Source organism: Candoia aspera, chromosome 5 (genome assembly GCF_035149785.1).
Source record: "Candoia aspera isolate rCanAsp1 chromosome 5, rCanAsp1.hap2, whole genome shotgun sequence".
Lineage (NCBI taxonomy): Eukaryota > Metazoa > Chordata > Lepidosauria > Squamata > Boidae > Candoia > Candoia aspera.
The window spans coordinates 48,932,813-48,959,094 of NC_086157.1; the positions used below are offsets into that span (position 1 = coordinate 48,932,813).

A 26,282-nucleotide genomic window follows, 5' to 3' on the forward strand; every position below is an offset into this window, starting at 1 on the left:
AAAATGCATTTCAGTTTTGTGCATACTTATTTAGGAACACATTCCCAGATGAGACTCTTCCTATTTAATTTAAGTCTCTCAATTGAAGTATTACACACGTAAACAACAAAACATGACAGCTTGGTGAATCATTCAGCACACACCAAGAATTAACTATTAGTATGGCCCAGCGCTCCTGTCATTTCTCAGAGCAACCAAGACCTGAATCCAAAATAGGTTTTGGATTTTAAGAGCAATGCATGGGCTTAGTTCTAAACCATTATGTAACATTGAGTTTTTATTATTAAGTCTCGAATGCTATTATAATAATCAGCTTTTATGGTAATACTATCTGTTTTACTGTCTCAGTCTTTAGAATGGAATATAAATATTAGTAAATGAATAAGTAATAAATTATGTGACTATATATATAGTATGCTGGCTTCTCCCTTCACTTAAGTCACAGCATTGCACAGTCACAGAGACAGATACCAGAGTGAATGCAAAACCTTTCCATATACAAAAACACTACAATTTGTTTTACTATGGATGCAGAAGTGATACAGCTGAGATGGGGAATGCTACATTTTTCAGACCAATTGCCTGATTTATTTTTAGCAAAAATGTACAGAATTAGGATGTTCAAAAAGGAAAGCTTCTAAAAGCAAAGAAAAACAAAAACAAATTTGAACTGCTTTGAGGAAAATTTTTAGCAAAAATGTACAGAATTAGGATGTTCAAAAAGGAAAGCTTCTAAAAGCAAAGAAAAACAAAAACAAATTTGAACTGCTTTGAGGAAAATACCTTAAGTCTCATACAAAGCATGGCTATCTGCAGGTGATACATTGGAAGGGGAGAAATAGTTGTGGTACCAAGTCAACAATTGAGCCTTTGTCCCCAAAGTTAGCTACTGCTCTCAATTACAATGGAAATTCAGTGAAGATTTATTGAATGTCTGGTTGGCTCAAAACAGAGAGGAAGTATTTTTAAAAAATCTTGGGCAACAAAATGTCTTGGGCTACACATTCTTATATATGCTTACAGGGATCACACATTTGCAAGGCCAGTTACAAATCACACCTCCCCCCCCCCCAGCTGGACAAACAGTTATTTGAAAGAAAATTCCTTAAACTGAAAAACAAAATAATTTAACTTGTTAGCTTAGTTGTAGCATTATCCCATTTCTGGAAGATGTTTATCAGCTAGTTTGGCTTTGGAAAAATGCAAATACTTCCATGATTATTTGCTCTTTCATTTGTATTTTCAGTCTTCCAGTGATATAATTGCAGTTTGCATTTTTAAACCACAACCTAGTTGTTAGAATATATTTAAAACAATTAAAGAGATAATTACTTCAGTAACCTTAAATATATGCAATGTGATTTCTCAGAGAAAAAAACGGAAAAATTGGCACCTGCTGCCAATTTCAGGTAAATGAGAACTGGTTAAGGTAATTAATTAGAGACTTCAGGGCATCTAAAAGCATGGAAGAAATTCCACCTTTGACAGATGTTGGTTGGTTCACCCTTTCTGTGCTGTGCCTTCATCGGCGACTAAATAAGGCTCACTCATTCTCTGTATAAATAATACAGACTGCACTCCTGTGCTTTGCAGCATTTTATATGTCTAAAGGAACACTTTTCTTATGCACTATGTTTCAGGATGAGCTCTGGAACTGAAAAATAAAATTGGGCTTTAGGGTCTAGGCCTTGTCTGCGTTAACCCCTGCATCAATTATGTTTAAGGCTATAGCATCAATTTGGTGAAGCAGCTTTACCCATCATAGGAGAATAAACGAAGTGTAACGTGTTGGCTATACAGGAAAAGAAATCCAAAGTATCTTGAATAGGAACATTCAAGACATCACAAAATAATGTGTTATTTGAAGTGCGTTGGGTTTCTTTATTTTGCAGGAAGGCCTCGAAGCCAAAGCAGCAGCTACTACTTGAGTAGCGAATGCGTCTCCGATTACAAACAAAAGCGATCAGCGCACCACCTCAGGCTCCCTAAAGCAGCAAAGGAAGAGAGTGGCACCCGCCTCTCCCACGAATTCTCACTGCCCGTAGCGGCCTCCAGCTCCCTCACCTCGCCGTCGACTTATATCTCCCAGGCATTTGCCCCTCCCCTTCGGTTCTCCCCACTCGGCGGCGGCAACTCCGGCCTCAACCTCGCGTGCTAATACACAGACACACACACACACACACACACACACACACAGGCACGCATACGCATACCACGCAGTCAGGCAGTGGCACTCACAGCGCAGCCACGGCCGTTCCACCAGGCATGGCACAGGGCTCTACCTCACTATGGCAGCAGCGCGACACCGCACCCTCGACTTCATGCTCAGCGCCACAGGTGAGACACCTCATTCCGGCGACTCCCCTCTTTCTCTTTTCCGCTGGCTGGCCTACAGACCCACCCACCGACTGGCCCTCTGTTGTTCTTCCTTCTCCTCAGCAGCAAGGGAGGGAAGGGGTCTGAGCGGGTAGCCAGCGTTGCTGGGTCGCTCCTGCATGCAGAGCAGCGGCTTGCTGCAGGCCTCTGCCGCAGCCGAGGCGCGCAAGTGAATTGTCTAGGTTAGCCTGGGAAACGTGGGACAGACCACTGGCTTTGCCCTGGCGTGTTTTCTTCCTGCCCACTCCCTGCCCCCGTCCCGAAATACAGCGTATCCCCTTCTTCCCTCCCCCGGTCTCTTTAACCGCCAACTCTTGAACCTTCTGCTCTTCTGAATCTTCGGTTCCTCCGTCATATTTGCTCTTTCTTCCTCCCCCTCCACCTTCCCACCCCATTTATAATTATTTTCTAACATTGAGTTATTTTCTGACATTCGTTTTTTCAGCTCCTCCCCTTCGTAAATACAGATTGCCGAAAGCTCAACCCCCTCTCGTTCCGTTTCCAACCATGCGCATTTTCCTGCCGCATGTGCTTTATGGCCTCCCGTCGGCGAAATCTTGCCATGTGTTTGTCTCATTCATTTCCCTGAATGGACCCCTCTGCCCTAATATGATTTACTCTCAGCATCTGAAAATAGACCGGCAAAGGCCTTTCCTCTTCTCCCAGGCATACTCCCATTATATATTTAAAAATGCGAGCCCGTACCTTGGGGATTTGACTTTCCCACTGCGGCCTATTTCTGTCCAGGAGAAATAGGCGTCTATTCATTTTGCACGCCTTGCCGCCGAAGGACTGGCCTTAATCTGCCCCTCAGGTGGTGGGTTCTTTTTCCAGAGATGCTAAGGAGGAGGTGATCCAGTTTACTCCCCCACCCTTCCAAAACATCTTCATGATTGTGCAAAGACTGTCTGGAAATTGGACTAGGAGGAAAATGTTAGATGGGAGAGGGGAAATGGTGTCCTCGTTTAATACAGTAATAATAGAAACAAGATCTACAGAACATGGAAGGCCAGGAAGTATTCTTACAAGGATAAAATGTGTCTAATTTCAAATGATTATTGTAGTTGAAAATTCAGAGGAGAAATGGGAATATTTGATACTTCATCTCTTTTCTTTCTTGGTTAGAGAAGGAAATAGTTGCGGCCATTATTCTAAGTTCTTCACCTGACAGTTGGATTTTGTTTGTACATAAAGATGATTGATTAATTTGCAAATCTTGAGTGGTGTTAAATTAGAATAGGGCTATGACCCAATGTTTTACAAAAGGTCTGCATTCAACCATATCTGTTTAGAGCACTTCAGCTTCAGTGGCATTTGGAAAACGTGTTCAAATATAATAAAATGCTTTTTACAACCAAGAGGATGGCATGAGATTTACTCACAGAGCAGGGACACATGACAAATCAGTGTTAGTGGTGCTAGAGGGCAAGTCAGAGACTTGTGGTAGCCAGGTTTTTCTCCATTACAGTTTCTCTGAATACAGTAATTTATTTTTCTTCATTGCAGTGATTTAGTGTGGTGGATGAAAGTGAAAAATATTCTTCACTTTAGAAAAGAACATTTTTACTGCTTGCCTATGTATTAGAATTCTTCGCAGTGATGTTTCTTTTTCCAGTCAGCTGATAGTTGGATATGAAAGATAGATGTGGAAAGAATGGCACCTGAGTAGGTCTTGTACAGTTTGCTATATCACGATGCAAATAAGACTGTTGTGGCTTGTCAGCTACAGTTGCAATAACTTAAAAAATTTCACCCATAACATCAGATTTGTTTACCTCATTGTCTAATTTGATGTATGCCATTATTTTCCAGTAATGATCTTCTGCATTCTTCATAAGAGAAATAGGCAAACAATCAGGTCTTATCAGAAAATGCAATATTTAAAAACTACAAGATGGGGAGATGCATTTAATGGTCATTCTTAAACAATGGAACTCAAATACCACAACATGCATTTGTTTTATTACAGCATCAAGAGATAGTTCTGTCAGGTGTGGCTTATATAGGGGTGAATCTTTTGTTTTTTGTTTCTCATTTTAATCTATGTATTAACTTCCTCACCAGTATCTGGAAGTTTGTTGCCATTAAGCCTTCTTTGTGTGTGTTTGTGTATGACACTATTAGCTTATTTATCAGATTTGATGATAGTTTATATAACTGGTAAAGTAAACTGTCTACTACAATACAAAATATTGAAACTGCTAAAATATCTCCTGCAACACACACACAGCTATTCCCCACAAAAAAGCAATAACTCAAATTGCTGTAAATGTGAGTTCCTTTCTAATCAATTCGACAATTGCATTTTCTAATGCCTGTGTTGTGCGACAGATGTAAGTAAGTATTGCTGTTGTGCTTCATTTAGCTATAGGGTATATTGGCTACAGGAAATCTGAAGAAAAGTAGAAGTCTACTTCTGTTTTTCTTATACTGGTTTTTCTTCACAAAACTCAATAGTCTTGGTTGAATAGGTTGTTAAATTAACAAATACTGTAAGAATGGTTGCAAAGTAGGACAGTAGATGGGTCTTGTCTCTACAAACTTTCTTATTACCTGAAACTATAATGAATATGTTGTGTTTGTATGCATTTTTTCCATTCTGTTGTAATTCCTCTTGTTCCTTACATTTTAGGGCGTTGAACTATTTTTATTGGACTTACCCAAAAGTTAGTCTTTTATTTCTAAACCCCAAGCTAACTCTAAAAAATTATTTCCAAAGCATACTAGTACTGTATTGCCCTGAATATAAAGAGATCTACTAACTGCTGGAAAAGCTGATTCCTTTGCTGTTTGTTCCCTTCTAAATAAAAAAAGCTATTATAACATTGCACAATTGTTCTGAAGTTCATTTAGAAAGTAATGTTGATGTGTCCTTGGAATGGTAAACTGATTTCTAGCCATGGAGTTGCAAGCAGCGTAATGGCATAAATTGTGAACTTAAACTGACATTGCAGAGAGAATAGATTTTACAAAAGTTGGCAGCTTCTGTTAGAGGTCGCCTTCTACAAGTGGCTGGCAACAAGGAGCCCTTTGTCCTTTTACATGTATATATATATGCTTTTAGAATGGCTGCATTGGATTTCTGTTATTCCTGTTCTGTAACCAGATAATATGTTTGGTTCCTGTGTTTTATTCAGGTTTGCCAAGATCTTGGTTTGCCAAGATCTTGGTTTGCCAAGATCTTGCCCCCAGATTTGGTTACTTCAAAGAATTTCTAGGTTATGCCAGAATTTTGGCAGATTAGAGTGAAGTATAATAGGTCCAAAACTCATGTGAGGATGGGACAACTGTCAAAAAGTACCTCCATGAGGTAATTAATCCCTGCTCAAATAATTAAACTCTGGCAGGAATAAATGTTTCCTGAGAGAAATGATTCCTGCTGATGTTCTGAGTTCCTGATAACTTCCTTTGCTTTCACATCTCAGGGAACAATCCCATACTTTCCCTGGCTGGTGCCCTCTAGATGGGTTTGACTGCAGTTCCCACCCATGATGTCCTAATTATAGACAGTAGATCTGCAGTGTGTAGTACAAATTATGCTGTGGCCAAATAAAAACTACCTTCAAATTTGACTGTTGCTATTCATGGCTTTTTGTTTTGTTTTAAAGTTTTAGTCTTGACCAGAGAGCTCACTTTGGGAAAATCATTCTCTCTTAGCCCAGTCTACCTCAAAGAGTTGTTTTGAAGATAAAATGAAGAAAAATATGTTGCCTTGAACTCTCTGAGGAAAAGGAAGATATAAATGCAAACTACACAATGATATCAGTATAGAGGTAGAAGCTCTAAGGCTTTGCTAACAATAATAGTAATCTGAGTAAGAATTAATGTTTACCTGTAATCTTGTCTTTTTATTCTTTAGCTCTTCAGATAGCAAGCCTGTGACTTGTGTTGCAAAGCTATGATTAAATACAAAGGAGAAATCAAAGCATTAAATGCAAGAAAGATTTTAAACTTTATATTACAAATGAACTTGAGGGGTTTTTTTATGTTTACTTTTAAAAAAATATTGTGTTCCTCACATTTATTCATTGTCATCTGTTAAAGCAATTGGCCTTAGCATCAGGTTTTTCATATAAACTTGAAGTATTTTCTAAAAATGCATTAAAAAGAAAGGTGGGCAACAGGACAGATTTGTTTACCTTCAAACTGCTAGCTTTATTTAGACAGCAGGATGTTAATTTGACAATTTTTCCACTTTGAAAACTTAAAAAAATTATTTGATTTATTCAGAATTTATTTATTTACTCTACTTCTAAAGCACCCAATATCTGCAGATCCAGCATGTATACATTTTAATATACTGTAAAAAGATGGGAAACAACATAAGCAAAGTCTGTATTGCAAATCACAGTAATGAATGTCACAATATGACTGAAGTTATAAGAACATTAAAATGGTTATTAAAATAACTGGGAAACAAGTCTCTACTAAAAGAGCCATCAACTTGATAGCTCTGCCACCTCCACAAAAAACAAAATTTGTTTTTCAAAATTTATCAAGATTTATTGAAAGAGGATAGGATAAGGTTACAGAAATCTTAACAACTGGCTTGTCAAATACTTGATAAAATGTTTAGAAATTGTAGAAGTCATTTTATGCTCATAAAAGGGACATGGGTATCATGAGAAAATGCACACAATCTTATTTCTATATATTTATTAACCCATTGGTTTCTTCTTTCTTTAATTGTCTAGCTGATTGTAATGCCATTTTTGAAGGTCTACAGTCTGTCTTCCAAAAGCAGGGAATGACAGAGACTATACATAACTGGGAAAATCATGGTTACCTAGCAACATATGTCAACAAAAATGGCTGGTAAGCTAAATTTAAATACATGATTTTTGAAGGATGTTATAATTACCAATTATTTAAGTTTGTCAATATTATCTTTAAGAAGCTAAGTGAATAGTATACTTAATTTTTATACTTTTCCAAGGTTTTAAGAGTTAATTTCTAATTACTGTTAAAGAAAAAAATAGAAAAAATGGAATTTGTATTAATAAAATTAATGCATGCTGCTGAAGCTTCATGTTAGGCAAGCACTAACTCCTTCTTGATGTTAGGTGTCTAACTGGATGGAAAGAATGATCTTTTGTGGGGCAGAGGGGCAGAATGTTACAGTTACCTGTTCTGCCAAACACTGAGGGATATTGGCCCAGAGACTGTTTTGATGAATAGCTAACTTAATTGCTAGATGTTTTAAAAATAATGGTTTCATACATAACTTTTATTGTAAGACAGCCTGTCAGTACTTCGATTGTTTGGTTCTGTCAGGTTCTCAGAATAGATGCCTTGCACGTTTAATATACATTGGGACTAATTTTGTAAAGTTTTAAATCTGGGAAATCTTTTTTCAATTTCTTTTTTCTACAAATTATTCTGAGGTATTGTTAGTTGATATTAATAAATCTAGGAGGAGACAACGAAATCAAAGGAGCCCCCACATTCATTACAATCAACTGTTTCTTCTACTCTGTCACAAATTAACAACCTCACAGGTGACTAGCATATAATGGAAGATATCACCAAATTAATTCAACAAAAGCAACAAGTTTTGAAATTTGGGGAAATAATGTTTTTATTTATGCTCAAATGACACCACGAAGTTCTACAAAAGATTTTTTCAATCACCATTGAAATTGTAGAGGGAGATATTCTGATTTTTGGAGACATGACTTTCCCCCCCCTAAAGGTAAAGGTAAAGGTTTCCCTTGACGTAAAGTCCAGTCGAATCCGACTCTAGGGGGCGGTGCTCATCTCTGTTTCTAAACCTTGGAGCCGGCGTTGTCATAGACACTTCTGGGTCATGTGGCCAGCATGACGACTTGGAACGCCTTTACCTTCCCGCCGAAGCGGTACCTATTGATCTACTCACATTTGCATGTTTTCGAACTGCTAGGTGAGCAGGAGCTGGGATTAACAACGGGAGCTCACCCCGCCGCGCGGTTTCGAACCGCTGACCTTCCGATTGACAGCTCAGCGGTTTAACCCGCAGCGCCACCGCGTCCCCCCCCAAACGTAGACAAATCTGCTATATCTAAAAGGAACTCTGCAAAATCCTCCAAAATGTCTTATATGAAATATCACTTATGTCTTTTTAATGCATAGAGATACAAATAACCTGGTGGGGAAAAAAATATACGTACTGTTCTTCAGTTCATGAAACTTACTTGAGAATAGATACGTACCGGTTTTCTTACTCATTGTTAACTAATATCATAGATGTGATGAAGTTTCAGCTCCCACATTTGTTAGTCTTATAATTAAATGGATACAGAATTTAGATACAGATAACCTTTTTACCATATTTGGAAGCGACGTTGTAAAGCTCAACAATTTCAGAAAATGATTTAGAACAATGTGAAGCAAATTTTAAATGTCTCCAAGAATCAAATATTACTGAACCTTACATTCCCACAAAGTACAGGTGGTCCTTGTTTAGCAACCACAATTGGTCATTAAGTGAAGCAGTTGTTAAGTGAAACTGACTGCTTGTGATCTTACTTCAGCTTTCCTTTGCTTTACAGACCTGCAAAGGTCTTAAATGCGAGGACTGGTTACAAAGTTACTTTTTCGTAACTGCAAACAGTTGTTATACAAGGCAGTCGCTAAGTGAGGACCAGCTGTATACCAGACTAGCTTTTTATGTGGTAACTGCTGCAAGGAGATTGTATGTTTCCTATTGGAGAGTATGCAGTTTCTTCTGCAGTAGAATGGCTAATTAAGTCAATGTCCAAAATAATTTTGCCTTTCTGAAGTAAATCTGACAGAATTTAACTCAACTTGGAAACCATTTTTGGATTATAACATTATACATATAAACTGGTTTTAGCCATCCGACAGAAGAACAGATAATAAGCCTCCCTCTTGGGAGTTCTGGAACAATCCTCCTGTTCCCAGTTAAGTATGTTTCTGGAGACACAGAGTATGTAAGAGATCCTTTGTTCTTCTCAGCTATGGAAACTTGTGTAGGGGTGATCCTAAGCTGTGAATGATTTTAAGAACACTGTGGGACCAGAAACAAATTGTTATATTTTAGTAAAGAAGTTGTATGCTTCTGGAGCCATGGCTATTCTGGCCCAGATGTTTTCAAAGACCAATATATGTCCTGTGCTAGTTTGAAAGTTTATTTGTTAATTTGTTGGATTTATAGGGCCACCCAACTCAAACAATGTGACTCTGGGTGATGTACAACAAAAACAATAACAACACACATTAAATTGCGTTTCATCACCACCAATATATAAAATGGTGGTGACTGGACACAGTAATTAAACAATCAAAAGGGAACTCTTTTCAAGTAGCATCAAACACCTGAGGAAAAGTGACATTTTAGTTTCAGAGAGACCTATTGTTCCTTGCAGCTTGACATAGGGAGAAAGGGGAGCACCGGTAACAATTTGATCCCAGTATGTGATATATACTTCCTTCAGATATTTATTAAACTTGTGTTCTGCTCTATTTTGAAAGTTCAAAAATACTAAGATTTAGAGACCAGGAAACAAAAATTCAATAAATGGCCATCTTTCAGCAGAAGCTCAAAATAAAGTTGATCTAGAAGGACAAGTAACAGTTTTGATGGTAGCAACTTCTCAATTGTTGCTGAAGGAACAATAGTTTAAGATAAAGGGGAACTTTCATCAATCTGATGTCCTCCAGCTGACATCTTTGGCCAAGAGGAGAATGTTTGAGAATTTGAGGAGTTGGCTCTGTCTTTTAAAAAAAAAGAGGGAAGATATTTTTTTAGTTAGAACACTATCTTTCTAATAATTTGCAGATAAGGAATGTATTCCTTGGCATACATCAAGTTTTATGAGCTAAAATGAATTCTTATTAAATTAAGATTTTGTTTAGTAAATTAAATTCTGACTTCACTCTGATTATTAGAACTTTTTTCCTTTTTATTATCTAGCTTTGCGAATCTGAGAATTTATCCTCATGGTTTGGTTTTGGTTGATGTACAGAGCTATAATGATTTGAATGAAAGAGGAGAAGAAACAGACCAGGTGGGTAAACTATTAATTTTTATTAAAATAGAATATTAAAAATATGATTTATTTTTATACATTTTTAACTGAGCTGACTTTTTCCTTCATTTGTCATACGTAATGGTAGATTTTGTAAATCTGAGAACTCATGTGAGGCCTTGTAGGAGAGCCAGTTTGGTGTAGTGGTTAAGGCATCGGGCTAGAAACCAAGAGACCATGACTTCTAGTTCCATCTTAGGCAGAAAGCCATCTGGGTAACCTTGGGCCAGTCACTTTCTCTCAGCTCTAGGAAGCAGGCAATGGCAAACCACTTTTCAAAAAATCTTGCTAAGAGAATTGCAGGGACTTGTCCAGGCAGTCACCAGGAGTCAGCACTGACTTACAGACAGACAGACAGACACACACACACACACAAAGTGAGGCTTAGATGTTAATTTGGATGCCAAAAAATTAAACTCAAATCCTCATAGCCACAAGCTATATCTGACTTGGTTTTCAGGCAAAGGTCAGTCATGCAAAAATTAAAAGGGATCTGTTTATCAGATATTGGTACGAATTAGTTTTGGCTGTATTTCCTTTTATGACTTTAATACATTTGGATTACTATTTGTTCTGTTCTGTGTTCTGTATAACATTGTTTATAACAAAAGGGAAAAACAACATGATGGGTGAGTACGTAGGTAGGTACCTAGGAGGAATATAGGTACATAGCATGTCACAGTGGCTATATTTTCCTTTTAGAATCAGATGGTGCATCTGTTGCTAAAGGACATCAGCAGGAAAGAGTTGTTAAGCTTGGGATTTCTGTGGTCATTTGGGCGGCTATTGTGTGAAAAGAATGCTAAACAAAATAGTCTTTTGCTCTGGTGCAGCATGGTTTTTTAACCCTTTAATTTAGGAAATTTAATTCTTTTAAATATACATTTTATTGAAATTTTTTATAGAACAATAATGAAGCAAAAAGGAGAAAAGAGATAAAAAGTATGATACAAATGAATAAATGGAATTTACAAATGTCATAGAAATTAAAGTTTTTCAGTATTTCACTGATTAATTGTAAGTAACTAAGTATATCATTTAAACAAACTAAAAATAAGTATTCATCTCTAAACAAGGTAAATATCGGAAACAGTAATCAGCAAATGTAAATCCAAAGATTTAAGATATCCTATAAAACTGAAATGTTAAGACTTGTAAAGAGAAACCCATATTTTGGATGTGGTACAAATCCATATATAAAATTATAATCTAGATCTAGTTTCCAAATTGAGTTAAATTCTTTGTTAGCTTTAGTCTTACAGTTTCTGAATGAAATAATAAAAGCAAAAAGAAGGAAATATATATAAATGTAGCATTAGAGTGCTAGAGTGATGATGGTAGTAAGCGTACAAGACTAGGACTTTGGAGACTCATTCAACTAAGGATTTTACTGGCTAACTGGCCAGTCATTATTTACCTCAAAAAATGAGAGAAAAAATGGAATATAAGTCAAATGAATAATGTGAACTGTTACTAACATTTAAAAAATTTGTTTACTGAAAACTTTGTTTGCTTCAACGAATCACATAAATAGAAGTGGTAAATTTAGTCTTTGCTTCAGGATGGCATAAAAATCTATATTTGAAATAATGTTGACTTAATGTTTAAGTTGACTTTTACTGTTAGTTATTGTGGGACTTGAACATGAGGTCTTCAGAGTTGATTGAATAATAAAAATAATGTGTATGGTTGTAATAATTAAGAGCAGTATCAAATTCTTAAGTCTAGTATGTTTTTACTGTGTTTTAAACACCTATATATTTTCTTACAGCTTCTAAATAAGGTAGAAGAAAAAATGAAAGAACTGTTCCATAGACGTATCAAAAGGATAAAACGGTGAGGAAGTTTGCACTCTTGGACATCTCTTAAATATGACTAACATTGAAGGACATGCTTGAATAAATTACTCTGAAATCAAAGCAATAGTTAAACTGTCCCGTATAGTTATGTACAGTATAGAGCTTTATAGAGCTTTTATTCAGTGGTAACATGATTTAGTTAACTAATATTGAAGGGCAGATTTCGAAGAGTATTGTTATTTTCCATATATTATAAATTAAGAGAAAGCAACCAAGAATCTAAGAAGCTAGAAAACTCATTTTTTCTCCCAACTATTTTGAGATAACATGTAGAAAAGAATGTTATATGTAGTATCTGGGTTTTCCTGGAGAAGGCTGATGGAGATTCAAGAATAAGCAAGATTGTCTCCTAAAGCCCAATCCTTGAGAACTATCAGCTATAAAAACTAAGGAAGTATATATAATGTAATATATACCATCTCTGAATCTTTTATCGCAAAGACACTTACTGGTTAAGTGGTCATCAAGGGAAGCACTGTATGTTTTCCTAAGTGGTCTCTGTGCCAACACTCAATACAGTTAGTGCTTATATGTTAACACTAGGAAGTTACTATCAAAACAAAATGTACCCATGCTACTGTATGATTCTGTAGTTTATGGGTTTGGGCTTCTTTTTAAAAAAAATTTGCCCTACACTTTTATTTAAGGCAGAATTATTTTACTTAATTTCCAAACTATAGGAAGATATCATAAATTTTTAGTGAATTGATTTATGCTGTTGTATCCTGACTTGTAGCGTGTAGAATGAAAATCACCTGACTGGTTGGTTTGGAATGGGTAAGGTTGTACGAGTGTTTTGTCCTATAACAATTAGCAATCTGATTAATTAAACCTCTGGAGATTGACACAGAACAAGCACTTCTCTTCTTTGCTAAATGTGTAGCACTTGCACATATAAACCAATATACATGGGGATGAAGCATATGTTGGGTTACTGGGGATGAAAGTTCTTCTTTATCTATTTAAAATTCCAATATTTAGTTGGAAATATTTATTTAGTTGGAAATCATAATTGTTTTTCATAATCAAATAATTTGAGTCGTTGCAAGTTTTGATTCTGCCAGGAGCTTCTTTTCAATGCCTTAATATTTCACTGAATAATAAAGTTTGAGTTAGAATTAGTGAAAATAACAATTGTTTTTCCTTATCCATGATCAAGAAAATCAGATTCATTTAATTTTTAACCTATCTTTCTTTTAGTAATGCATTTATATTGTAGTATTAACAGCACTCAAACACAGATAAAATTCCCTGGAAATCTATTCGATGCTTTATATCCCAGCTTAAGAAATAGCAGTTTATATGTACGCATACCAGTCTGTGAAGTCATATTGTGCAGTGGCTTCTGATGAGTAGTTAATACATATTCAGATATTTTAGAATTAAGATATGAAAGATTAGAAATATGCTGGAAATTAGAAAATAGTAAAGAAAATGTATATTTTTCAAAAGGAAGCTCTGCTTTTTTCTTATGGTATGAAAGGTTCAATAACATCCATTCCTTTGTGCTGAAAATCTAATAGTGGTAATTCATTTACCAATATTACTTATAAAATAGGTATTTTGCTTGGAACATTTGCTTGTCTATCTATTCATGCATAAGTCCCTCTAGGAAGCTGATATTTAAAGTTGTCTGACAATAATAAAATATGTATTTTCTTTTTCATGCTTTTGTCCTTTTTTCGCCCCTTCAGATTGCCAGTCATTATGAGAGGGGATGCCATTGATAGATACTGGCCTACAGCGGATGGGCGATTGGTGGAATATGACATAGATGAAATTGTTTATGATGAGGAATCAGCTTATCAGAATATTAAAATTTTACACTCAAAACAATTTGGAAATATTCTTATCCTCAGTGGGGATGTTAGTGAGTATTATCATTTGAAAATAAAAGACATACATTTGCTATTGAATCAGGCTGCACAAAGTTTCTAAGTGCCAGACTAAATACAAACAATTACTTGTGGCTTATTAAGGACTTGGAATCACTTATTTCTAGGATTGTTTTTCTTAAATTGCTAAACATTTATTGTGTGTAAGAATGGATTGGTATTCTATTCATATGCCATGAAAAAAAGGATTATTAGATGTTTGTCATTTTCTATTTCTTGGATGATATGAAATAAAATATAAGTATAATTGTAATTATATGCAGCTTAACATTCTTACCTGAGATTTGGTTGCTAACTGAATTGTGTGAACAAACCTCTCTTGTGACAGAAAAGGTTTCCAACCAGAATAATATTAGATTGCGGTAAATAAATAGCCTTAAATCTGCTTGGACCCAAAGTTCCTGTTGTTCAGGTACCTACAGGCTGACATAAATATAAGTACTTTTCTGCCTACTAGGCAGCACTCTGTCTGGTAGGCAAACCATCAGGTCTTGGGAGTTGGACAAGATCTACCTCTTCCTCCAAATTTCTGCTGTTAGTAATCCTCCAATTTGCTAATTTCTAAAGCATGAAATTAAGACTTATCTAACTGTATATATAATATGAACTATATAGTAACAACTGTCAGTTAACTAACTGGATATACGTAAGTATCAAAATGGTTATTGTTATGAAAGGTTGTGTATATCTGTTTGTGTGTATTCATAAGTTCATTTTTTGTGCTTTTTAAGATCTGGCAGAAAGTGACCTAGCATATACCCAAGCTATAATGGGAGGTGGTAAGGAAGATTACACTGACAAAGAAGTGCTCATTCTTGGAGGTGGTGATGGGGGAATATTGTGTGAAATCGTAAAAATGAAACCAAAGATGGTCACCATGGTAGAGATATCCTTTTGATATGAGTCTGATGGTCATTAATACAAAAATAAAGGTCTTCATCCCATCCTATTTAGAACATAGATTATTGGTTTATTAATTACCCTGATTCCTTAGAATATTATATTAAAGTCTGGATGTTACCTATCTTAAATCTGGCCCACATGTACATTCAGTTAAAGATTTCTTGCTACTTTTTAGAAATTGTGCTTAAGGATTTCTGATGATCATACAAGAACTTTTGTGTAAGATATATCTTTAAACTGGTATAAATATTATGTAATAAATCTAATACTGTACTGGAGTTTTGTTCAGGCTACCGAGGGTCACTTTACTCTCTCTCTGGGGAGGGGACTATGATGTGTCAATGGTATCAGTTCTAAGAAAATTGGATAAGAAAACTGTTAATGTCGGTTTTAGAGGAGTCCCTTCAGGTCATGTGTCAAATAATTAAAAATATATGTGCATTCGTGAGAAATTTTTCGATTAATGTATTTGGCTCCAGGAAAACTACCACCTTATTAACGTTTTAGTTGTCTGTTCATTATACAATTTAGACTTTGCAAGGCAGAAGCAAAGCTGAAGAGTGTTAGAATAATCACAACGAAATGAGTTATTTCATTCTTATTAGTATCAAAAACATTGACCAAATGGTGATTGACGGGTGTCGAAAATACATGCGTAAAACATGCGGAGATGTATTGGACAATCTAAAAGGAGAATGCTATCAGGTATATATTTTATTTAAAGCATTGTATGGTTTTCTCATGAAGTATTTGTTTCTGGAAAGTATCATAGAAATAAATTCAATTGATTTCTGTTATCTGTGTTCGCTTTTAGTACCTGAAGCCAATGTTGTCAGTATGTAATATCTAATATCAGTACTATTAGATATTACACACTGGCAAAATTGGCTTCAGATACTAAAAGAGAAAGAGAAAAAACTCTGCTTTCATCTACTTATTGCTGGCTTCATGGATCATTAGTACGGCTAAAGGAGCTTGTGATCCCAATGATACCTTTGAGACTATATAAACTCAGAAGAGTTACCTACTTACCAGGCTAAATATGATCCATGGCAGAAAGAATTGGCAAACCAATCAGTATTACAATACTGTAATCCAAGACACTGTTCAGATGCAAAATGTTCAACAGTTGACACAACACAGGAAACAGGTTATGCTAATTATAGGAGATTGGAATGCTATTTAAGAAAGGATTATGCTCCTTCCCCATTTGAGCAGATTGGCACTGTGGCTGCCCCCTCTGTTCCATACTCTTGTCTTTTGGCCTGCCCTTTCTGAAAGTCATGAAAATAGAAGAGTCATAAAAAAAACTAACTTGGTATTTACATCATGAGTTCTCAATTCAATCTCCAGGAGTAGAGCCATAGATCAATATTAGAGCACATGCTTTGCATGCAAAAAATACCATATTTAATTTCTGACTTCTTCAGATCCAGCTCTCTTGGTTATTGAGAGCAAATGGCAGTCTCTGGACAATATAGATCTATAAGAGGGCTTATATGGATACCAATTCATGATTTCTTGGGTGATAGTACAGTTGAATTGATGAAGAAGTTATGTTACCTTATTAATCATGGCTACTACAAAAAGCACTTGTTAGTCACCTTATTAGGAAATCATTATTATGGTAAGTAGACAAAATGTTACTACTTTTTAGGTACTAATAGAAGATTGTATCCCAGTCCTGAAGAGGTATGCCAAAGAAGAAAGAATGTTTGATTATGTAATTAATGACTTGACAGCTGTTCCAATCTCCACATCTCCAGAAGAAGGTGATTTTTTAACATTTGTTACATTTCTGCTTTGTTTTCCTATTAAAAATAATAATAATCGAATGCACGGAGAGCCCAAAACAGGGAAAGAATGGGTCTATCCATGCAGATCTACTTTCTACAGACTACTCCAGCCTCCATGTGTTCCAGTGGAAAATCTGAAGGGGAGGAATATGGTTATTCATTTATTTAAACAATGTATATGGCCAGCCATTTCACAAAAGTAGGCAGTTTGCAAGGATTAAAAACAACAATTTAACAAACCAAGTATAACTCCCTAAGTCAGAAATAAAAGCCAGCTCAAACAAGACAGCATTAACCAGCAGAGCTTGTCTAACCATCTGGCCCAACTGCCTGGAGGAACAGCCAGGTCCTTAATGCCTTACAAAAGGCTAACAGGCTTGGGGCCATCCAGATCTTTGGTGGGATGCTATTCCATTTTTTTGCAAGATGCTGTTACGCATTTTCTTGCAAGTTTTATTATCAATAATTTCTTTTGAAAATCGCCTTTTGTGGTTGAGTAATTTACATCTGAGGAATAGAGAGATAGAAGGGATAAGTGTGTACATGAAATTAACAATAGTTTTATAGGGCATAGGTATTGGGTGTGGAGGAAAATGGAAACTAAGCATTATTGGCCATCACACCCTACAGACCATTGATAATTTTTTTCTGGAATGCTGGAAATAATCTTGCCGTGCATTTATAAAAAATGTTTAAAGGAAGTTCCATGCCCTTCCTTTTTATTTGCAGAGTATCCTATAAACCTGAACCATGAATCCATTAATGTTGCAAATGATAGTTGTTGTCATCACTTTATAACTTTTATGAATTATTTAATTTCTAATTAAACAATTAGTATTTTTAAATTTAGATTCCACATGGGAGTTTCTACGGATAATTCTGGACCTTTCAATGAGAGTCTTGAAACCTGACGGAAAATATTTCACCCAGGTATGGCACGTGATATTGTTCCGTAGGTAATACAAATATAGGGAATTTTGAAAAAGAAGCCTGTTTAGATAATGGCTTTGTAGACAGGTGTGTTAGGGTGTGTTTGGAATGAGGGGAAATGTGAAAACAAGTGTTAAGTTTGTATGCTGTCCTTCAGGCAGAAGTGAACCAGAAAAATTGTGTAATTTTTTTTTTGGAAGACCGGTACCATCAGAACCTGAAATTGTTTAGTAGGTTCCCTCTCTTGAAATGGGAAAATCCAGGAGCCTTACTTGACTTTTAACACAATTTTGTTTGGAATATTTGCCAGTCTTACCTGATTACATTTCTCCAACAGGGATCATAAGTTTTCTCTTTGGTTCAAGTAAAGTTAGACAGAGGTCTCATAAATGTTGGGGTGTGCATGACATGTTCTGCCTTGAGGGTTGTTTTTTTTTTTTTGGGTGCCTTTGAGTCAGTGTTGACTCCTGATGACTGCCTGGACAAGTCCCTGCAGTTTTCTTGGCAAGGTTTCAGAAGTGGCTTGCTGTTGCCTTCTTCCCAGGGCTGGCTGAGAGAGAGTGACTGGCCCAAGGTCATCCAGTTGGCTTCGTGCCTAAGGTGGGACTACAACTCACGGTCTCCCCATTTCTAGCCTGATGCCTTAACCACTACACCAAATTGCCTTGAATAGAAGAAAACCATTGCATTCTGGAAATTTTGCTAAACTGTTTTGAGCCAGCTACAGTTTGGCAGAACCAAATCCTGAAATTGCTTGAGTGTTCCAAGTTTGGACATAACAAATTTTGGACAGGATTAGCATGGCAAGGCTGTTTGTGTCATCTACCATTCTTTCTTCAGCTGCTGCCATCAAAGTCCCAGCTTGGCATATCAACTGGCCCACTCAATCTTCCCCCAATCTTTCCAGAGCTTTTGGTTAATTAGGTTTTCAGGTTATATTTTCTTGTGCCTCTGAAATATGGAGACAGATTGGTTTTCATTTAGGTCTACTGTAATTTTAAGTTACTCAGTAAAGTTAACCCTAGTTAAGAGGAAAAGTTTTATTATATATGCAGTTATTTATATATTTGATTTATATTTTGCCTTTAATTCAGCAGCTTAAGATGGCATAGGTAGCATTCTTTTGTCCTATTTTTCTCCCACAAAATAACCCACGGTGGCAGGTTGGGCTGAGAGAGACTGACTGACTGAATATCACTCATTGAGTTTTCATGGCTGAAGGTGAATTAGAACCTGGTCTCCTACTGCCTAGTACACCTCTTTAACTGATGCATCATGCTGACAGTATTGATTGATTAGATTTTTTCATACTATTGTGTGCAGAACTACTCTTTACGTTGGTCTCCAATAATGTGAAAAGTTCTCCATTTTAATTAATCATTGAGAGCAAAGAGGCCTTTAGTTTAAATCCCACAGCACTAGAAGACATAAAAGTTCATAATTGTTGCTAAAAATTGTACATCTCTGTTCCTGACGAATTAAATGATGTTGCGGACGTCTTATACTGGTGTCTGGAAGCTGTGAGGATCTGGATGGGAAACAACAGATTTCAACAACTCTGGCAAGAATGAGTGGCTTTGGGTTTTGGGGGCACTCCAGTTCTAGGACTATGCCATCTTTGGTGCTGGATGGGCTTGCACTGCCCCAAACAGACCCCGTGTGCAATCTGGGGATCATCCTAGACTCATGGCTCCTGCTCAGTGAGCAGGTGGCAGTCATGCTAGGAGGACCTTTGCACAACTTCACATTGTGCACCAGTTGCGCCTGTTCCTAGATTGACGGACCCTATTCAGTGTCACTCATGTCCTAGTCACCTCCCAGTTGGACTATTGTAATGCGCTCTACATGGGGCTGCCCTTGAAGAGTATCTGGAAACTCCAGCTGGTGGAAAATGCAGTGGTGTAGGCATTTTTGTCTTTCTAGTAGAACACATGTTACACCTCTGCTCTGCAAGCTGCACCAGTACCAGTCTTTTTCTGGGTCCAATTCAGGGTGCTGGTTTTGACCTTTAAAGCCTTACATGACATGGGACTGTGTTATCTGAAGGTCTGCCTCTCCCCAATTACATCTGCCCCTCCCACCAGATCCAGCAGAGGGGGCATGCTATGGGTTCTGTTGTCTATGGAGCTACATTTGGCGGGACCTAAGCGGCTGGCCTTTGCTGTGGTGTCCAGCACAGTTGTTGTGCAATATCCCCCCCCCCCCTCACTTTTGACTTTCTGAAGGTCCCTCAAAGTCTGGTTGTGCCATCAGGCCTGGGAACCCCAGGGAACTGGTGAACTAGTGAGGTGGATCCATTTTTATTAACGTCCCTTCACCTATTATTTCTTCTTTTTAGCTTTGTTTTTCATAGTGTTTAATGTTAATAATAATAATAATGGCAGCTATTTATTAACTATTGTTTTTTTAGCTTTGTTGTATGCCTCCCAGAGTCACTTGTTTTGTGAGATGGGCGACTATATAAATTTGATAAATAGAAATGCAGTCAGCTCATTTTTTATTCATTATATGCTGATTAAATTATGGTTGTGCTTAGATTAGATAAAAATTTTAAATTGATCATTATATTGTCATAATATGTTGGGGTGTGTACTGTAATGTTATTTTATTGTTTTGCTTTATTGTGCTTAAGTATAAATACATATCACAACTCTGGCGAAGTGTATAAAGTTGGATAGTTATTTGCCAGTACCAATCAAAGCAAAAACAACAAAGCTCAGAGAGCACGAAGGACTCTACAGTTATTTACCAGTGCCTGAATACCATTTCATGCCATTATGGAATCTGACCACTAGATGGAGTTTGACTACTAAAAATGTCAGCTAACAAAATTCAAAGACTGGTGACTATATTTGTACAGACTCATTTAAATTAAGTTGTGAGTGATGTAACCTGATAAGACTGTGTGTGTCATTATTAGCTATTTCACAGAATGATAAATAGGCTTTAAAATCTTGAATATTTATTAGATTACAAATATGTTTGATGTAATAAAAATACAATCTTCTCAGGCTGTTATTTTTGTCAGAATTATTAGTTTTAAATATACTTTGTGGTTCTCAAAGTTTTTAATTTTCAGTGTTGCCAAAATTTCTAAATTAAAAAAAATTAAAAAAATGATTTTTCTGAAGATGCAAAGGACTGCAGTTAGATAAATATGTTTTACTGTTATATTATGGTCCATAATAATTATTAATATACTATTATCCCACCTTTTTTATATTTGCTCAAGCCAAGGGGGTGAACATACCTAATACTCTTGCCTCCTGTTTTCCTACAGTAGCAACATCCCTGTGAGGTGGGCTGGGTTGAGAAAGACTAGCTGGCCCAAAGTCACCCAGCCAGCTTTCATGCATAAATCTCAGTCTCCTAGTTTCTAGGCCAGCACCTTAACTACTACACCAAACTGGCTTACTTCAATTTTATATTTTTTGTATAAGCTGCATTGATTGTATTTCATACATCAAAGCAGGGTGGGTAAATAAATAAATGAATAAAACAGGCCAGGTTTCAGAGCAATTGCTAGTCAAGATACAGAAGATTTTGGGACATTTTCTTTCCCTAGAGAAAAACTATTGGAGAGAACCTGCCTCTGTGACGAGATGACATAACTGTTTTGTTCATCAAGCCCTGACTTTAGCACTCTAGTCCTATAATGGTTGTTGAGATTCATGTTCCAAAGTATGAGATGACAATCTATTCCTTTGTGTATGGAGGAATTCGGGTAGAAAATTAAATGCTCTGGAAGTTACTGTTCAGAGGTGTGCTTCATGGGGTGTACTCAAGATCTTAATGTCATTCTATTTAGATAGCTGAAGCCAGCCTTCCTTACTTGGCATTTTCTGGAGATATTGAGAATAAAAGCTTCATCATCACTATCTAGCATGGCAAGATAAGGATTGGAATCAGGGTATATGGGTCTTACTGCAGATATTTTCCATCCTAGTACCCTTTTCCATCAAACTCTAAAGCAGGGGCATCAATGTTTGAGGAGTCATGGGCTGCAATTGAGCTTCTTCATCTTCAAAAAGCCACATGAGGCCAACTGGTAATGCAGTGTTGTCACAGAAGAGGGTATGGCCAATTTTTGGGGCTCCTTGTAAAATCTGGGATGATTTAAAGGTGGAAAAGGGATTGGAAAGGCTTTCATTTCCACCGTTAAAATTACCTGAATTCCTTCTGAAAAGCAGGCTAAATTATGCTGCTGAAAGGCAATCATTTTCTTTTTAAATTGCAGCTGCAACCAGTTCCAGGTGTTAGCTGTCCATATATGGGCCATGTTGCCCAACCTGCCTTTAAAGTCTTATATTCATGCTGTCTTGCAACACTGATAGTGTTAAATTGCGGTGTGGATCTGAATTTGCAAGCCACGTCCATCATATCCATATATTTGGTTGTATTAGAGATCTCTGTATCGTTAGTGGAAAGATTTGAAATGACATGGTAGATTTGTTTAGATAGTATTCACCAGTGTAGAGAAATTTGTAAGTGAGTTAACTGAAGCATTACAAATCTCTTTCAGGCTTTGCACAGAGATAGCCTGCTGTGTGTAGATTTTGTGGACAGAGCTTACACGCACCCTGCTTCAGCTGCCAATGAAGAACTATAAGAAACTTTTCAGGGTTGAATCCTTCCCTCTCACCTCCCTTTTCCCTCAGATATAAAATTCTAGAGATGCTTTGATGGATACATAAGAGCACAAGATTGGTTAAAAACAAATCATCCTAAAGCATGACTTTATACAGATCAAATTAGTGAAATATGACCTGTTCCTGATATAAATATTGTTAGGGAAAAGAAACTGATGAACTTTGCTAAATGCAGTGTTTTATATTGAGCATCTTAATTACTTTCATTGTTCATTCTTCTAAATTTTTTGCCACGTTCTGTCTTGTGATTTACTTCTTTTTTTTGAAGATGGCATTAGAATTGAATAACAAGGATGATGCTCTATAAAACAAGACTGTAGATTACTTCCATTCTGTAGATTTGGTCATGCCATTAAACTACCTCAATCCATTATCCCATAAATTACCTAGTGCTTTTTTCTATTTGTGATTTCTAAATTACACATCCAGGTTGTTTATATACTATTCCATTCAATTTGATGCTGGCAAAATTATATGCTTTGTAAAAGACAGCAGAACCAAATAGCCACTGCTGAATTGTGGATAATAATAGATTACTATCCAAGCATTATATATGTAATATTTCTATCTGTTTAGTAATATTTTGCTATTATTCAATAATGCTTTTTAAATATTAGCAAAATATGAAATACTTTTATTTAAAAAGCTAGGTAATAATAAGCAATAAAATAATTATTAAAATATTTCCCCTTAGTTAATTGCCCTTGCAACAGTCATATTTCATTATTCTAATTACTATATTCTATATAAGATTATCCTCTGGCAGTATTTATATAATAGCTTGTGTTGCATTTGATACATTTTATTGCCCTTGATTTCAGGTAGTCACTATTTTTGTAAAAATGATCTCTTTTGTTTTCCCTTTTTATACTTCACCTTTGTTTGCAATAGTTGTTATAATACGTATTTATAGTTGTAACACACTCACATTAAATCTCTTAATAATAAAGAACTAATTCATGAAATGTTTTTTTTTTATCTTGTTGTCTCCTCTGCCCTCCCACTAGATAGTTTGACATTCTGCTTTTTCCCTCATTCTCTCTTGCAGGGAAATTGTGTCAATCTCACTGAAGCCTTGTCTCTCTATGAAGAACAGCTTGGCAGATTATATTGTCCTGTGGAATTCTCAAAAGAAGTTGTATGTGTCCCCTCATACATGGAGCTGTATCCTTGAATAAGAAATCATGTTTGTTAACAATCCTATTTCATTTGTTGCTAAGTCATAGCTAGTTTAACTATTATTTGTTGAAGTAGTTCACAATTAGCTGGTTTCACATACTGTGCTAATGGTTTGCAACTACAATGACATTCTAAGCCTAAAAGTATATTTTAGCTTAGCACAGTGTATGAAAACAGCCGTTGCATAGATCAGTCAAATAAGCATCCGAAATTCTTGGGCAAGAATTCATAATCCTGCGAATATCCTAATATTTGTACACCCTAAGATTCTGTTAGAACTTTTTAATGTAATCCCAGTTTTCCTAAGTCTTCAGCAATCATAATATCAGTGTCTTAATAAATCATCAAAGAATTTCTGTTTAGTAGTATAGCCATTTTTTAAAGATAATAATGAGATGTAAAGGATGAAGCATGATAAAATGTGTTCCATGTTTTATTCTAAGAAGTAATGAAGTTTTATTTTGAAATTATATTTTCTTATTCCTGTTGGGAAACTAAGCTTATGAGAAAGCACAACATATTGGATTCCTTGACTATTTTTTTAGATGGGTATTTTATACTATTTGGAAGAAGTCTGGTATTTGAAGCTAAAAGACTGCGCTACACATGCTGCATGAAGTGTGTAGGCTTGCCACGTGCTTTGTCTTGGCATCTTGACTCTTTAAATTATATGCTGTAGATGATCTTGAAACTTAGTCACACTATCAATTGATAATTCTTTAAATGTTATTTTAATTTAAAAGCAAATGCAAAATGTATATTTTGATGAACTAGTGTGTTATTTTTGAAAGTCAACTTTCAAACTGAATTAGTAACTGAATTAGCAGCAAAATATAGCTGCTGAATGCACTGAACCTTTAGAATGTGATCATTTTTACTATGTTTATTTTAGAACTTTGAACACCAATGTTAAAAGTCAACATTAGGATTTAGTGTGATTCTGCAGAATTTTTTTTCTTCAACATTCATCAGTTTAATAGTCATGGTGTGACTTGTGCATTTGTTGTCAAATGATCACTGTGCTTCCATTAAAGAAATTAAGAGTAGATGTTATTTTTTTAATAATACTTTCTAGCTCATTGGGATATTTTACAAGAATGAAGTTCACCATGGGGTAAAAAAATGGCACGAAAGGATCATTGTAACTATCATCCTGGTAGTGTTAAAACTACCATGAGATAATGTTTTCAATTTCTTATGATGAATCTTGATTCCAGCCTTCATGTGTTGAGATCTAGAACTTAATTTATGGCAAAGTTGCAAAATATCCATTCTGAGTTAAGGATTTGTTCAGAAGAAGAGTTCTTAACAACCAAAAGAATGAGAGGAAGGTCACCTTGTATTGCCTAAGAATTAGCATGAATTAGCATGCATAAGAATTAGCATGCATAAGAATTAGCATGAAAGAATCCCTGACCTTAATTATAAAAGGATTGAGCTATCTTGTTTCTTTGTTCCTCACCTACTTTTCAACATAGAATGATATAAATTGTTACCTTTCCACCTGCAAAGAGATTTACAAGATTTACTATAATGGTATAGTGTCACTGAATTAACTAGTCTAATGGTTAGTGAAATGTAAATCAAAATCAGTCTGTATTTATTATTAGTGGAGTAGAATAGTAGATTAAATAACTGTTGAACTATGGAGTGGACTATTTTTCCAAAGTCAATATGAAAAGCTGAAATATATGTAAGAGTTCTTAGTGGTTACAAGAGTTCTCATGTCCTTTTAGCTTTGATACTAATATTCCTAGAGTGAGAAATATACATTGAAAAAAATAGACAATATGCTAGACACTTATCCTTTACCAGTTTATCTATGATAAATGGGAGATTAGTTTGTATAGCACAGGGCACGTCTCATTCCTTTCAGTGTGATCTGTACCTAAGACATTTCTGGTGGACCATGTCTGTCTGAGACATTTATGCATCCTGTATTTATATTTTGTGTCAGTTGTGCCCAGCCATATGGATGGGATAAATCTTACTGACCTTAAACCATCAATTGTCCCATACGCTATTTGAATATGCATGTGGAAATTTATTAGATTATTGGATCAGTGTCTCCTTGTATGCTTCTGCACATGGTGTGAAATTATATTTTTGTAAAATCTTTGTTTATACTGATTTTTTGTTTGCTCATTACTTTGCTATACGCAGATCCTGGAAATAGTTGAGAAACAGTTTCTTATTGTAATGTGTATGCAGTAAGAGAACAAGAGTGAATTAAAATGTACCATCCTTTTCAGTCTTAAGATCATTCAATAAAATTATTTTCTTGTTAATTATAGAAGACCATTTATAGACTGGCTCCCAAAATACAGTGAGAAGACACTTTTCCCTCCATTTCTAGTGAAAAACCTAACCATATGAAGAAATTCAGAGATTTCTTTATGTAATTAAGAGAATATAATCTGTTATAATCCATGATAGCACTGATAGACACAGAATTTTATTAACACTGGAGTTTGCCATCTTGAAGTTCTCATATACTAACAAACCAGGCCTATAAAGCAAGTTGTGTTATAATTCCTGAATTATGTGTTGATTGAAGCTACCTAATAAACTATGATAAAGAGCAAACTTTCAATTAATCTTTTTGATGACTGAAAAGCTATCATTTTATTATGTAAATCTGCCTAGTGATTTGTAAGATGCATAATGG

The 26,282-nt window shown here is 35.8% G+C and overlaps 1 protein-coding gene across 1 annotated transcript; it reads left to right on the forward strand.

The window, feature by feature from the left end:
* Window positions 1–2,177: 2,177 nt before the first annotated feature.
* SMS (spermine synthase) lies at window positions 2,178–25,902 on the forward strand. Its single transcript, XM_063305174.1, has 11 exons — window positions 2,178–2,337; window positions 7,071–7,191; window positions 10,289–10,382; window positions 12,175–12,239; window positions 13,957–14,132; window positions 14,889–15,043; window positions 15,676–15,765; window positions 16,718–16,832; window positions 17,707–17,786; window positions 23,484–23,599; window positions 24,160–25,902. The coding sequence occupies exons 1-11, from the start codon at window positions 2,289–2,291 to the stop codon at window positions 24,197–24,199; spliced, it is 1,101 nt and encodes a 366-aa protein (XP_063161244.1). The 5' UTR covers window positions 2,178–2,288; the 3' UTR covers window positions 24,200–25,902.
* The last annotated feature ends 380 nt before the right edge of the window (window positions 25,903–26,282 follow it).

What these genes read in the sequence shown, in the direction of transcription:
- SMS (XM_063305174.1), top strand. Translation starts at nt 2,289, where the DNA reads ATGGCAGCAGCGCGACACCGCACCCTCGACTTCATGCTCAGCGCCACA. An exon ending in GAGGAGAAGAAACAGACCAG is followed by an intron (nt 10,383 to 12,174) that starts GTGGGTAAACTA and finishes ATTTTCTTACAG; the next exon opens with CTTCTAAATAAGGTAGAAGA. An exon ending in CTCCACATCTCCAGAAGAAG is followed by an intron (nt 16,833 to 17,706) that starts GTGATTTTTTAA and finishes TTTTAAATTTAG; the next exon opens with ATTCCACATGGGAGTTTCTA.